The sequence below is a fragment of the Saccopteryx bilineata genome, chromosome 10 (assembly GCF_036850765.1).
Source record: "Saccopteryx bilineata isolate mSacBil1 chromosome 10, mSacBil1_pri_phased_curated, whole genome shotgun sequence".
NCBI lineage: Eukaryota > Metazoa > Chordata > Mammalia > Chiroptera > Emballonuridae > Saccopteryx > Saccopteryx bilineata.
In genome coordinates this window covers 57,194,038-57,207,593 of record NC_089499.1, presented here as the reverse complement: position 1 = coordinate 57,207,593, position 13,556 = coordinate 57,194,038, and the positions used below count along the sequence as shown (strand labels likewise).

Sequence of the window (13,556 nt, the reverse complement as noted above, 5' to 3'; positions counted from 1 at the left end):
CTTTGGTCAGGATAAGGGTACTTAACAAAGAAAGTAGAAAGACGCTGAACGTCTGGATTGGAAGGCATATGCCTGTGTGCTGAGTCTTTTCTTCAACCAGCTTCAAAATAATCCAGGCTGGCCTGACCAGGCGGTGGCGCAGTGGATAGAGCGGGCGGACTGGGATGCGGAAGGACCCAGGTTCGAGACCCCAAGGTTGCCAGCTTGAGCGCGGGCTCATCTGGCTTGAGCAAAAAAAAAGCTCACTAGCATGGACCCAAGGTCACTGGCTCGAGCGGGGGGGGTTACTCAGTCTGCTGAAGGCCCACGGTCATGGCACATATGAGAAAGCAATCAATGAACAACTACTGTGTCGCAACCAAAAAACAACAACTGATGATTGATGCTTCTCATCTCTCTTCGTTCCTGTCTGTCTGTCCCTATCTATCCTGACTCTCTCTCTGTCCCTGTAAAAAAAATTAAAAAAAAAAAAAATCCAGGCTGCTTGCTGAAAATGCAGATTATTCGGTCCTATTTTAGAGCTACTTAATTGAAATCTGAGGGTGGAATCCATTATTTTTTTTAAATTCTGCAGGATATGAGGAATTTATCTTGGAGGGAAAAGAATTTAGTCACACACCGTCCCAGCTCCAGGGCCCGCTCTCTCTCTCTCTTTTTTTATTTTTTAATGTTTATTTTATTTTATTTTTACAGGGACAGAGTGAGTCAGAGAGAGGGATAGACAGGCAGCATCAATCATTAGTTTTTCATTGCGTGTTGCAACACTTTAGTTGTTCATTGATTGCTTTCTCATATGTTCCTTGACCGTGGGCCTTCAGCAGACGGAGTTACCCCTTTCCCCTTGCTGGAGCCAGCGATCTTGGGTTCAAGCTGGTGAGCTTTTCCTCAAATCAGATGAGCCTGTACTCAAGCAGGCGACCTCGGGGTCTGGAACCCGGGTCCTCTGTATCCCAGTCCGATGCTCTACCCACTGCGCCACCGCCTGGTCAGGCGGCCCGCTCTCTTTTGCTTACGGGGTTCACCTGGTTTGCTCTACCTGTGATTGCGACTCACGACCCCGCCCCCTCGCCGGGCAGGATTCTGCCCCGCCCCCGGAGGGGAGATCAGCAGCGGCCAAGGCCCGCCTCCACGCAGGGCCGAGCCAATCAGATGCTGCGATCTCAGACGTCCGGTTACGCGCGGCGCGGAGTCAGTCGTGGGCGGTGGTACCGGCTCTCGGCTGGGTCTCAGAGCTCCGGGCTCGGGGCTCGGCCGCAAGGTCCTTGCAGGCAGCGAGGTTGTGCGGGCCGTGGAACCCCGCGCTCCTCCGCTAGCCACGCCATGCAGGGCCCCGCCGGGAACGCAAGCCGCGGACTGCCGGGCGGGCCGCCCTCCACCGTCGCGTCCGGGGCGGGCCGCTGTGAAAGCGGCGCGCTCATGCACAGTTTCGGCATCTTCCTGCAGGGGCTGCTCGGCGTCGTGGCCTTCAGCACGTTGATGCGTGAGTCCGGGACCCTCTCCGCTCCTGAGGCCCTGAACCCTGAGTGGTGGGCCCAGGCCCCTCCTCGGGGACCTTCCTGTCCGAAGAGTTCAGGCCTGGAGACCCGGGCCCTTTGGCGGAGGTGCCTTGTCCCGCGAGCCCAGCCTGGGCATTCCCAGACTAGGGGGAGTTCCGGTCCCCGACCCAGGGTTCTGAGCCCTGGCTTTATCGGTGCAGTCTAGCTACGGTGTCACCCCTCCTCTTTTACAACCTTACACACCTTTTCTGAGATACCCGCTGAATACTCGCTCCCCTCCCACCTTGTCGTAGTGAATTAAGGCTATCCCACCTTCAGCCTAGGGCCATGACTCTCTTTTAGAGCTCTTTTTTAGCCTTCCCTCCTCACTTTGAACCCGCATCCCTAAATCCTCAGTTTGATGCTGAGCTTTTTTCTGCACCTACACTCAGAAGATTTACTATCTACCATTTACATACATACTTGGATCTTTAGCCGTGCAGTACATTCCCAGTACTACCTCCTCTTCTGCATCTCCCACCCCAGACCTTCTGTTTTCTGTTTTGGTCAGAGCAAGACCCACCCATACTCCCTTCTCTCAAACAGCCCACCTGTTCCATTCTGTCCCAAACTTTCCTAAGTCTCTAGCCTCCCCTGGCTGTTACTTTCTGAGCCCACTTTTACTATTTATATTTCAAATTTTTTCCACGAGATTTGGGCAGCCTAGTGGCTTGATGGAGAAGTAGGTGCAAAGGGTCTGGGAGGTCTCTGAATCTCTGTACTAAGTCACTAGGAGTCCATCCCTGAGAGTTTCAGTGACAGAGAAGTAAAGCCCAGATTCCTCTTCTGGAAAATTAGGAGTTCCACCCTGCCCTCATGTGTGCTGACATTAGGGAGTTAGTGTGTTTTCTTAGTGCATATCCTTTCCTTTATTAAAGTAACAAGAAGCTTCGGTTGCCTTGTAGCCTAGGAGTGCCCTTGTGATTGTATTTTGGGAGAAGGAAGGAATTATAACTATCCTGATGGAGACATGAATTCCAAAATGACTTTTTCTCAGAACTTCCTCTCTGTGCGCCTGTGGGCAGACGGAAGGGATCCTGCAGCAGTGTGCGTATGTTTTGTAGGGTCCAGTTGCTAGAGTAGCAGCTTTTCTTACTTTTTTGTTTGCTTTTCATTTTTCGATTGATTTGAAAGAAAGGAAAGGAGAGAGAGAGCTAGAGAGAGAAGCATCAACTTGTTCCAGTTAGTTCTTCCATTTAAGTGTGCACTCATTGTGTGTACCCTGACTAGGAATCAAACCCATGACCTCAGCACATTGGATGACGCTATATCCATTGAGCTGCCACACCAGGGCCATAGCTCTGCTTGTTTATAACATGGGGCTTATTTGGGTGAATTCTCCCAGGTTTTGGGTGTCCCTGAAGGTGTTCTTGGACACCACTTTCTTCTGGTTGCCTGGCCTTGATAAGTCTTAAAGCAAGCTCCCCAGTGTATGTTTGCCACTTTTTCTTTTTAGTCTCTATTTGCCTTGCTATTTTCCTTGGTGAACAAATACCCACTTATTCCCACAGTAGTAATTTGCAATGACATAGCCAAAATCAGCTGCTGACTTGGGTGCTTGAACTGTGTGTTTTCAAGACATTGTGTGTGGGTCTTAACTCCCCTCCCACTTCGCTCTCCTCCAGGTGGCCCTCTGTTCTATCTAAAAGAACTGCAGGCTTAGTTTTTATTTTGTTCTCTAACCTAATATTTCTCAGCCTAGCTCTGGCTATTTTTGAGGATTTGATTGATGCTGATGGCCTGACTTACTCCCTAGGGTTTGATACTTGTGATTCAGAGAGGGAAATATGATTGGGACAGGGCAGAGTTGCTCACAGCTGAGAAGTGCGCTGGGTTGAATGTGTTCAGAGCGATGGCCCTGGCCCTGCAAGTCTTCAGGGATACACTTGCTTCTTTACTTGATCTTCAGTGTGCGCACATGTGCAGGTCCCACTGTGGTTGGTACTTTGTGTGTGTAGAGACCAGACCAGAAAGTGGTCTCTTGCTCAGTGTAAGGCTAAGCGTGGAAGGGGCTTATGGAAATGGGTAGTAGGCCCTGGGACAATGGTGAGTTGTAATGAGGGAAAGAAGAGTTGGAAAGGCTAGAGCTGTGTCTGCCCTGGACGCAGAAATGGAGAGGAGAGTGAAAGCCTTAGTTCCCCACCTGGAAGCAGACAGCTGGCCAAGGAGTATGATTCTGTCAGGAAGAGGAGAAAATTTAGGGGCTGCTTTACATTTGGAATGCCTTTGCTGGGGAAAACAAAAGGCGGTGGGGGTGGGCTCAAGGAAGCACATCTGTGAGCTTTTGGCTTTGTCTGGGCTTGTAGTCTTCTAGTCATGGCATTGTTTCCGCAGTCTGACAGCTATCTGAAGCGCCCAGCTCCTGGGACAGGAGTGTACACTCTGCAGCCCCTGAGGGAGGTCTTGTTTGTTTAGATGAGGCTACTTTATCCTTCATTGGTTCCATTTTTATCTTCTTCAAGCATATTTAAACACATCTTCTCCCCTAAGCACTTTGTGTTTTTGTTGTAGTTTTTTTTTCCTGAACTCTCCTAAGCATTTTGAATTAACTGTCCCTGTTGTCTGTGGGATCATAGTCTTCTCCCTTCTAGTACTTTCATCCCTCAGACAGTGGGGCTTAGTGCCTCTCTTCTCTGCCCAACAGGCCAGGACGTACTTTTTATCACTGCCTCCCTGATTTCAGTGACTCCTCAGACCACTATCTATATTTCTTTTTCTACCCAGAAAGTCACTCTATTTTTCTATTTTTCCTGTGTTTTTTATCCTGGAGGATTTCGTTCTAGAGAAAGACTCCTCATATATATTAACATCTTGGGGGGAGGATTTTTTTTTCTTAAGATTTAGTTATTGATTTTAGAGAGAAGAGAGAGAAAGAAAGGAGTGGGGTGGGAAGAGCGGGAAGCATCAACTCATAGTAATTGCTTCTCATATAGCCTTGACCAGGCAAGCCCAGGGTCTCGAACCGGCAACCTCATCATTTCAGGTTGACAATTTATCCACTGCGCCAACACAGGTCAGGCTTCAGGGAGGATTTTGATTCTCACAAGAATGTCTCATCCTGGTGCTTGGTTCATCGTGTGGATGTTTTCAGATGGTCTCTGTCCAGGCAGTTGAGAGTCTGTGTGCCAGGTGATATATGTGGCTGATTCTTTAAGCCACATAAACACACAAACCTTTATAAGCCGGTGTCTGCAGGCATGGCCCAGCGCCAGCAGCACCTTGTTAAGTGCTTGCCAGAGCTTATGCTGGGAATTCCCACTCTGTGTTCTCTGGGATGTCACTAAAAAACACTGGGTATCTGAGTAGAAAGAAATACTTTAAACAAGGGGGCTTGGTCATGACCTGTGTGCCGAACAATTTCTCTTTATCTATAGTCTGTGACTCGATGGAGTCACTCAGAGTCACAGTAGAATGGAGTTGAGAAGTCCTGGAACTCTGCAGACTGTGCCAGTGCAGGACAGGGGGCCTGCTGTCAGCCAGAGGTCCGTACTGGCCAGAGTGTGTGTTGGTATTTGAGAGTGTTTACTTTTAGGATGTGTGAATGCAAAGCAAACTCAAGCCTCTTCCACTATGCACAGTCAGTTCTGGGCTGAAGTGTAGACAGAATTGGTTTTCACAAAACAAGCATTTTGAGAGCTGGATAAATCACCTTGCCTATTTTCATGTTACAGACTTGGGGATGAGCCAGCTGGAAGAAGGTGTCAGCGTTTTACAAAAACACTACTGGCATTGAGAAATGGCAGCTTTTTTTCCTGAGGCCCAAAGTAACATCACAGACCAGTCTACCCAGCTTTGAAATCTTAATCTCAAGTAATACCTGGTGGTTTCTCACATGGGAACTGGCCTCCCTGTATGTATAGACACACTCAGGTTGGTGTAACCTTTCCTGGTATCATCTCTTCCCACCCTACCCCAGTTTTTATTTTTAAAAATGTCAAACATGGAAAAGATGAACAGTAAGAACGTCTGCCCTTCATCTAGATTCAAAAATTGTTGGCTCTGGCCACTTGGCTAAGTGGACAGCGCATCGGCCTGGCATGTAGATGTCCCAGGTTTGATCCTCGCTCAGGGTACACATGAGAAGCAACCATCTGCTTTTTTCCCCATCCCTCTCCCCCTTCTCTCCCTTTCTCCTTCCGCAGCCAGTGGCTCCATTGGTTCAAGCATTGGCCCTGGGCGCTGAGGATAGCTCGGTTGGTCTGAGTGTTGTCCTCAGGTACTGAGGATAGTTTGGTTAATTCGAGCATCGGCCCCAGATGGGGATTGTCAGGTGGATCCCAGTCCTGGCACATGCAGGAGTCTACCTCACTCCCCTCCTCTCACTTAAAAAAAAAATTGTTCACATTTTGCCACATTTACTTGATTTATTTATTTATGTATTTATTTATTATTTTATTTATTTACTTATTTATTTGGCTGAACCATTTGAAGGTAAGTTGCAGCCAGCTGCATCACTCTTTACTCCTGAGAACTTCATTTGAATCTTCTAAGAATAAGGACAGTCTTCTACATAACCATGGTTTGGGGATCACACCTAAGAAAATAATTTCACAATATCATCTAATATCTATTTCATATTCATACTTCCCCAAATGTCGTAAGTCTCTCCTAGCTGGAGAGACTGATCTAATCAAGGTCCTCACATTGCTTTTTAAGTCACTTTTACTCTAAAAGAATCTTCCCCTACACATATACATACATATTTTTTTTTTTTCAATTACATTGCCTTTTTAAAGAGTCCTAGCCAGCTGTCATGCACAGTGTCTGATATTCTGGAGTTGTCTGGATGTTTCCTTGTTTTGGTTTTTGAGCTGTTTCACTAGCCCCTGTGTTCCTGAGTTTGATCTGGAGGAATGATTAGATTCAGATAACCTTTCTTAGAGCAAGAACACTCCATAAGCAGTGCTGTGTGCTTCATATAACATCGCTCTTAGAAGCATGTTAAGTCAGGCTGTCCCACTATTAGTGATAATAAAGTCAATTACTGGGCTGAGGGAGGGGGGTCCTCTAGATTTCTTCCTTGTAAAGGTACATGGTCCTTTTTGCAATTAATAAATTATCTCTGTGGTGCTGATACTTTGAGACTGTGTGACTATCTTGTCCCCAAGTAAATTTTCACTCAATGACCACCTCCTTCTGATAAAATAATGTAATTTAGTGATGGCTGAGTTGGCGCTGGAGCTTATGAGTAAAGGTGCCTGTGTCTGGGCTGACACCCAGCACACACTCAACAAATGTCGGCATCCTTCCAGAGTGCCCTCTAAGGTGAAGGGAGAACATCCCTGTTTTCTGTCCTAGGTTTTGTGCCCATGGAGGAAAGGAGTGTGGCCAACATTAGCATGGTGGCTGGTTAGGAGGCTTAATTTTTAGAAACTTTTCAAGTTTTCTAAATGTTGATTTACCTGGTAGCATTTACTCATAATGGTGATCTACTCCATTATTTATAATAAAATTTCATTAATTTGGAATAAAATCAGGGCAAGAGTGAGTTTTCTAAATTAGAGGACTATCTGAATTGTAGAATAATTGAATGAAGTACATTGTTTATCCTTTTAAATACACTAAAAAGTTTTCCTTGTGAGGGGCCTTTCAAACCTCTGCTGCTGAAATGGCATGTTTAAAATCTTTTGCAATCTGTATGATATTTACATGAGATGAAGTTGTGTTGACAGAGTTTTACAGGTGTTTAAAAATATCAGGATCTCTGGCTCTGGAACCAGTCTGCCTGGCTTTCATTTCTGCTTCTGCCCTGAAGTGCCCTTGGGCAACTTACATATTTCTCGAAGCTTCAGTTTCATTCCCAGCCAGAGGTGGGTAATACTTTTCCTGGGAATGTGGATATTAGAAAGAACGTCTATAAGGAAGCAAATCAGTGTCAGGCACATGTTAGGCCTTTCTAAGGGACAGAGGTGGGGGGTGATGCCCTCATCTGCTTTGTTACTACAATATTTACATTCAGGAATTCTGGGGAAGGACATTTCACAAGTGTTTGAGTAACTTTTCTGAATTAGGTTAAACATTTCCCTTTTCATCTTGTTTGCATAACACCTTTACCTTTAGCCTTCTTTTCATAGACAACATAATAGTAAAATAAAACTTAATCACAACCAGTACAGTGATTGTGAATTCCAAATTAGCATGTACCCAAAAGAGGTGGCTTTAGTCTATGTAATAATTTCCTTTCTTTGCCAACCCTTTCTTGTGTTTTCACCTACAGTCTCCTATAGGCCTTGAGAGGGCAGTGGGTGAACAGGGGCAGCCCACTTACAGGTGATGAACCTGCATCTGAGTCCCTGGTGTTATCAACCCCAGGTCCCATGGTAGTAGGTGGTGGCACTGGCCACAAGAGCCAGCTTCTTTCCTGCAGTTTGTTCGACTGAGTCCCGAGGGTGCGGGTGCTTGTGCTCATAACTTGTACTTCCTAGGATCCTGGAAGGGAGGGCTGTGTTTATTTTATAAACAAGGACAGTGAGCAGGTGAAATGTCTAGCACAGAGTTGTGGTTAGTAGGTGCAGAACTGAAACACAAGCCAGGTTCCTTAGACTCCAAATGCTCTAAGCCAGTGGTTCCCCAACCTTTTTTGGGGCACGGACCAGTTTAATGTCAGAAAATATTTTCACGGACTGGCCTTTAGGGTGGGACAGATAAATGTATCACATGACCGAGACAAGCATCAAGAGTGAGTCTTAGACAGATGTAACAGGGAATCTGGTCATTTTTTAAAAATAAAACATCGTTCAGACTTAAATATAAATAAAACAAAAATAATGTAAGTTATTTATTCTTTGTCTGAGGACTGGTACCAAATGGCCCACAGACCAGTACCGGTCCGCGGCCCGGGGGTTGGGGACCACTGCTCTAAGCCACATCCCTGATTCTGCCTGCCTTTTTGTATCCCTTTCTACACATTCTGATTACCCTACAGCTTTGGCTCATTTTTTCCTATTTGAGTAATTTGGTTTTCTCTCTTAATAATTCTTTTTTATGTCCAAATTATTATTTTAAGCTTCAGACTGTTTTATGGCTATTGATAGCATTAAAAATATAAATTTGAAAAGATTTACCAACCATTTAGTGCATTTATGAGTTACATCCTAGGTTTGATTTTCTAGCCTGGGCCTTTGTGAAGGTTTCCCTTGACTGCAGGAGTGGTGGTCCGACCCTGGGACTGAGGTCCAGTGTCTAAGAGGAAGAGCCCCTGTAAGCCGCAGGGGAGGAAGGAGTACCTGAGTCCATTCATTAACTGGTGAGGAGGGATTTCCAGGGCCCTGAGTGGTTTCAGGTTACCTGCTGGTTTTCACAGAATGTTTCTTTGGTGCTATATGTGACTATAATGAGAGTGGTTAATAATTTTGACTGAAGGATAACCAGCAAGAGTTACTGTATTCTTTGTGTGTGTGAAAGTGGTCCAGGAATCTCTTAGATTACTCCGCTACTAGGAAGTTATCCACCCAATCCAGGGTTTTTCACCCTGTCATTTCCAACTGTTGACATTTTGAGCCAGGTAATTCCTTGTTGTGAGAGGCTGTCCTGTACATTGTAAGGAGTTTAGCAGCAACTCTGGCTACTACCCACTGAATGCCAGTAGCTCCCCACTCCTCAACTCCTGTTATGACAACCCAGAATATTTCCATATGTCCCAGGGGGCACAGTCCTCTGTTTAGAACTACACTTGTTCAGTTTTTGGATTAGTCAGCAGATTCTCATGAGCTGTAGCAAGAGGATGAAAAGAGTGGACTGTCAGGATTTGTTAAGGTACTGGGTGCCAAGTGTGCTGGGTGAAATCTTAACAGAGAAGAGCTGAGACCGAGTCCCCTGTGCTTGAGGGGCTCATGGCTTGAGTGGGCTGCAGGCAGGCATGCTGACAGTGTGATGAGGTTGGAGAAGTTTGAATAGACTTGAGAGGAGGGATGAAGGACTCTGTCAGGGGACTTGGGGAAGCCGTCCTTATTCAGTTTCAGGCCTCTTTGCTATAGCTTGCACTTGAAAAGGATGGTGAATTTAGTTATTGGGTGGCAAGTCAGGTTCTGCATTTACCTCTGGCTCCATTTGATTATTTCTTTGGGAACCTTTCTTTTAAAGCAGTTTTATCACATCCCTTTTAGATCTCATGGGGTCCCCTGAGGGACATCTACTCTTTGTATTCTTTGGCCTACAGGAAAAGGAATGGGGGACCCAGTGACCCTCTCCCAGCCCTGTCCTGTTGGCAGTGTTTCCTGAGATGGCACGATGATGTGGACAGACCTGCACTCGCTCAGTGCCAGGCACTGTGTGTTAGCCCCTTTGAGAGGTAGGTGCCAATAATAGCTTTGTTTTATACATAAGGAAACTGAGCCACAGGGAATAACCTACCCAAGGTCATCCAGCCAGTAAGTGGTAGAGTCAGGCTGTCTGGCTCTGGAAACATTCCTTTTAGCTAGTAAGCAAAACATCTGGTTATTGTTAACTGGCTTTTATTGACTATTGCCACATTCCCCATGGGTGTAGCGGAAGCAGAGATGCTTCCACCCCTAGGTTTTTAGTTCAGCCTCAATTCTGGATAGCTAAGATTAATGCTGGGATGGGCAAATCCTAAGAACCTCTAGCCTGCTCTGAGTATGGCCTTAGGCTTTGGTGGGGTTGGGCTTTGAGGAAAAATATTTCAGGAGAATTGCAGTTGTTAGCATGTTCTAGAACTCCTGTGTCTGCCACAGCGATCATTGACCACCAGAATCGCCTTTGTGCCAGTGAGAAAAAGTCTCTTACTTGAATTACCTCAATTCTGTCTTATCATCAGACATATCTTTCCCCACTTCATTTGATTTAGCATGTCCTCTTCATTCTAAAGTGTATTCTGTGCCATAGTTGGGTTCCACTCGAGTCACTTTTCAGGAGGTGGGGGAGAAGAGCTGGTGAAGCTTGGCCTTACCTAGGGCCTGGTTCCATGTGGGGATGGTGGCATGCTGCAAAGGTATGATAGAGGAAGGAGGGTCACTCAGCCGGCTGGAGCATTCAACCAGTATTTTTCTTGGCTCTAATATTTCTTTCCAAGGCTTAGTGTCAAGTATTTGTGGCTTTTCCTGTCACCAACCAGAGTTAGATGTGAAGAGCTTTCATGCTTTTTCTGTTTTTTGGGTTTTGTTTTTTTTTTGTTTGTTTGTTTGTTTTCATTTTTCTGAAGCTGGAAACAGGGAGAGACAGTCAGACAGACTCCCGCATGCGCCCGACCGGGATCCACCCGGCACGCCCACCAGGGGCGACGCTCTGCCCACCAGGGGGCGATGCTCTGCCCATCCTGGGCGTCGCCATGTTGCGACCAGAGCCACTCTAGCGCCTGAGGCAGAGGCCACAGAGCCATCCCCAGCGCCCGGGCCATCTTTGCTCCAATGGAGCCTTGGCTGCGGGAGGGGAAGAGAGAGACAGAGAGGAAAGCGCGGCGGAGGGGTGGAGAAGCAAATGGGCGCTTCTCCTGTGTGCCCTGGCCGGGAATCGAACCCGGGTCCTCCGCACGCTAGGCCTACGCTCTACCGCTGAGCCAACCGGCCAGGGCTTTGGGGGTTTTTTTTTGATGGACAAAGTTGTATGCACAGTAGGTCAAGACACATGCAGGCCAAACCTATGTTTATTCACCTTTATCAAAATGCTTCTTCCCCCCCAGCTTTTGTTCTAGTCTGTGGGCTGTTCTAACCTCTTAAGTTCATCAGGCTTTTCCATTTTCTTAGAAGATATTTTTCATTAATAACATGAAAAATGGTGTAGGGGAGATGAGGTGATAACAATTCCTGGGTTAAATGACACAAGCCTGAGAATCTGTTCCGGGGTGAATAGCCATAGTACTTGCACAGTGAGAATGAATGCCTTGACCAAGGTGACATTGGAGCATTCGAGCTGGTTTTCTATATGGATAGTGAGTTTTGGGCTGAAATGTCTGCAGGTTGTCAGTGAGCAAGGCTGCCTGCACCCAGTGTGTGTGCTGTACCTACACATGGACAGGAGCGACCTGTGCAGGGCAGACTGACTCAGAGCTCACTTGAATGAGATCATTACAGGTGTGGCTGCTCCTCACTGGCCAGTGTTTGCCATTGGGGTTTCAGAGGCAGCGGACTTGAAGATTGCAGGTCTGCCATTTCCACTGCCAGCCCCACCTTGGCCTGAGGGATAGGTGTTGGGGTCCTGCAGCCACAGTGCAGGGAGACTTAAGTGAGTGTGTTTTTTTTACATCAAGAGCCTTGGTTTGCAGTGATATGAAGCATGAGAGCAAGGAGAGGGGGCTGGGGGGAGTGCTAGCTGAAGGTGTTAACAGCATGTGACCCACTAAATCATACCAGTGAGCTTCTTAGTCCTTGCTCCTACTGGTGGTAGCTGCCAGTAGTGTTATGTAGTGATCCTTTGCCTGGGACTGAGGTGGCATCCTGGCAGCTTGTCCAACAGTCAGACTTCTAGACTTGCCCCCATCCTCCTTTTCTGACCTCTTTCTGTGCTGTGGACATTGCAGTCATGTGGTCTGCCCTGTAGCCTGGGCCAGGGAGAATAGCCATGTTATCAGACACTGAGAGTCAACAAGATATTACAGGGCTACTCTTCTCCGAGACCCTGCACCTGCCAAATTGATCCTGCCTCCTCCCTTACTCATGTCCCTCTTTGCCCTAAATGCTTTTCCCCTTTCTTCTTAGCTAGCCACATCCTCCCCTCTTCCAAGAAACTTTCCTTAATGACCTAATGCTGTTCTCTTTTGAAGTCTATAGGATGTACAGTCTGTACTGTACAGGTTAGGCCTCTCTGCGCCTCTGCTTCTCATGGGGCCTGGTCTGCCAGGTTGGTGCTGGCACCTGCTGCTCATCTGGCTGAGAGCTCAAGCCAACTGGGCACTTTGCTCTCTACTGGGAGGGCGGTCATAGAAAGAGCAGTGAGTCTTAGGAGATGGGGTAGACTGAGGTCTTTCTCTTTTCTAATCACGAAATAGATCAGCATTTATAGTTCTCTTTTATAGCCACAGCACAATTATCGAAACTCAGGATATTTAACACTTGTGTTATCAAAACCACAGTCTATATTCAGACTTCATCAGTTGCCCATATACTGTCTTCATAGTTGTTTTATCCTGGTCCAGTCTTATACTTTGCATTCAATTGCCACATCCCTTTAGTTCCCTTTTTCTGGAACAATTTCTCAGACTTTCTTTGTATTTCCTAGCCATTTATGCTTTTGAAGAGTACATGCCAGTGATTTTACAGGATGTCTCAGATTGGGTTTGTCGGATGTTTTCTTGTGATTACATTCAGGTTATGTTTTTTTTGTCAGGGATGCTGTATGGTAATGTTGTGACCTCTTCAGTGTATTACAACCTGAGACTCCTGCTCTTGAATTATCCCAGAGAGGTTCTCTCTGATGAGTTGGAGGATGTGGTCCCTCCAGGCGTTTGCACTGTGAAGTTATAACTTTTCCCTATGTGAGTAGTAACTAACTTGTGGGAGATGTTTTGGGACTGTATAAATGGAGAATCTGTTTTTAGTCTTCCTTGTAAAGTCTTCCCTGGTTGGGAGGTCAGAGCTACATTCTCTGAAGGTGCTTTCACTGAAGTTGCATTGACCAGTTTTTGATATGGTGACGATACTGAGTCATATTTGTAGAGAGCTCATGATGTGCGAAGCCCTGTGAGTGCTTTAAGTATGTTAACTTGTATTTCTCACGTTAGCAACATGAGGTGGATATTCATATTATCCTACTTTATACCTGGGGAAACTGAGGCACAGGGAGGTTTAGTGAATTATCAGAGGTTGTGGCAGCCACTAAGTAAAATACTGTACTGGAATTCAAACTTGGCAGGTCTCATTCTAATGCTAGGGCTTCCACTGCTGCGTGCAGTGTACTCACATGGACACAGACACTGCTTCTCTAATTGCTGGTCTTTCTGTCTCTTCTGTACATGAAGTTCTTCAACACCACTTGGTTCCCATTGTCCCTGTGCTTGGATTTTCACTGAGAGCATCATTGCAATAATTTTTCTAGGCATGATGAGGTGGACCAGGAAAAAGCCAAAGG

General features: G+C 46.4%; 1 protein-coding gene across 2 annotated transcripts in view; it reads left to right on the top strand.

Annotated features, from left to right (window-relative positions):
* Nucleotides 1-1,183: 1,183 nt before the first annotated feature.
* The window catches only part of STIMATE (STIM activating enhancer), a 62,670-nt gene continuing 50,297 nt past the window's right edge, over nucleotides 1,184-13,556 (top strand). Inside the window, exons 1-3 of one of the 2 annotated variants that reach the window (XM_066244547.1) lie at nucleotides 1,344-1,480; nucleotides 5,207-5,405; nucleotides 9,694-9,825. In XM_066244547.1, the coding sequence (XP_066100644.1) occupies nucleotides 9,765-9,825 (61 nt within the window). In that variant the 5' untranslated portion in view covers nucleotides 1,344-1,480; nucleotides 5,207-5,405; nucleotides 9,694-9,764. Of the gene's footprint in view, nucleotides 1,481-5,206; nucleotides 5,406-9,693; nucleotides 9,826-13,556 lie in introns of both variants that reach the window. The other variant, XM_066244546.1, reaches the window with a different exon arrangement.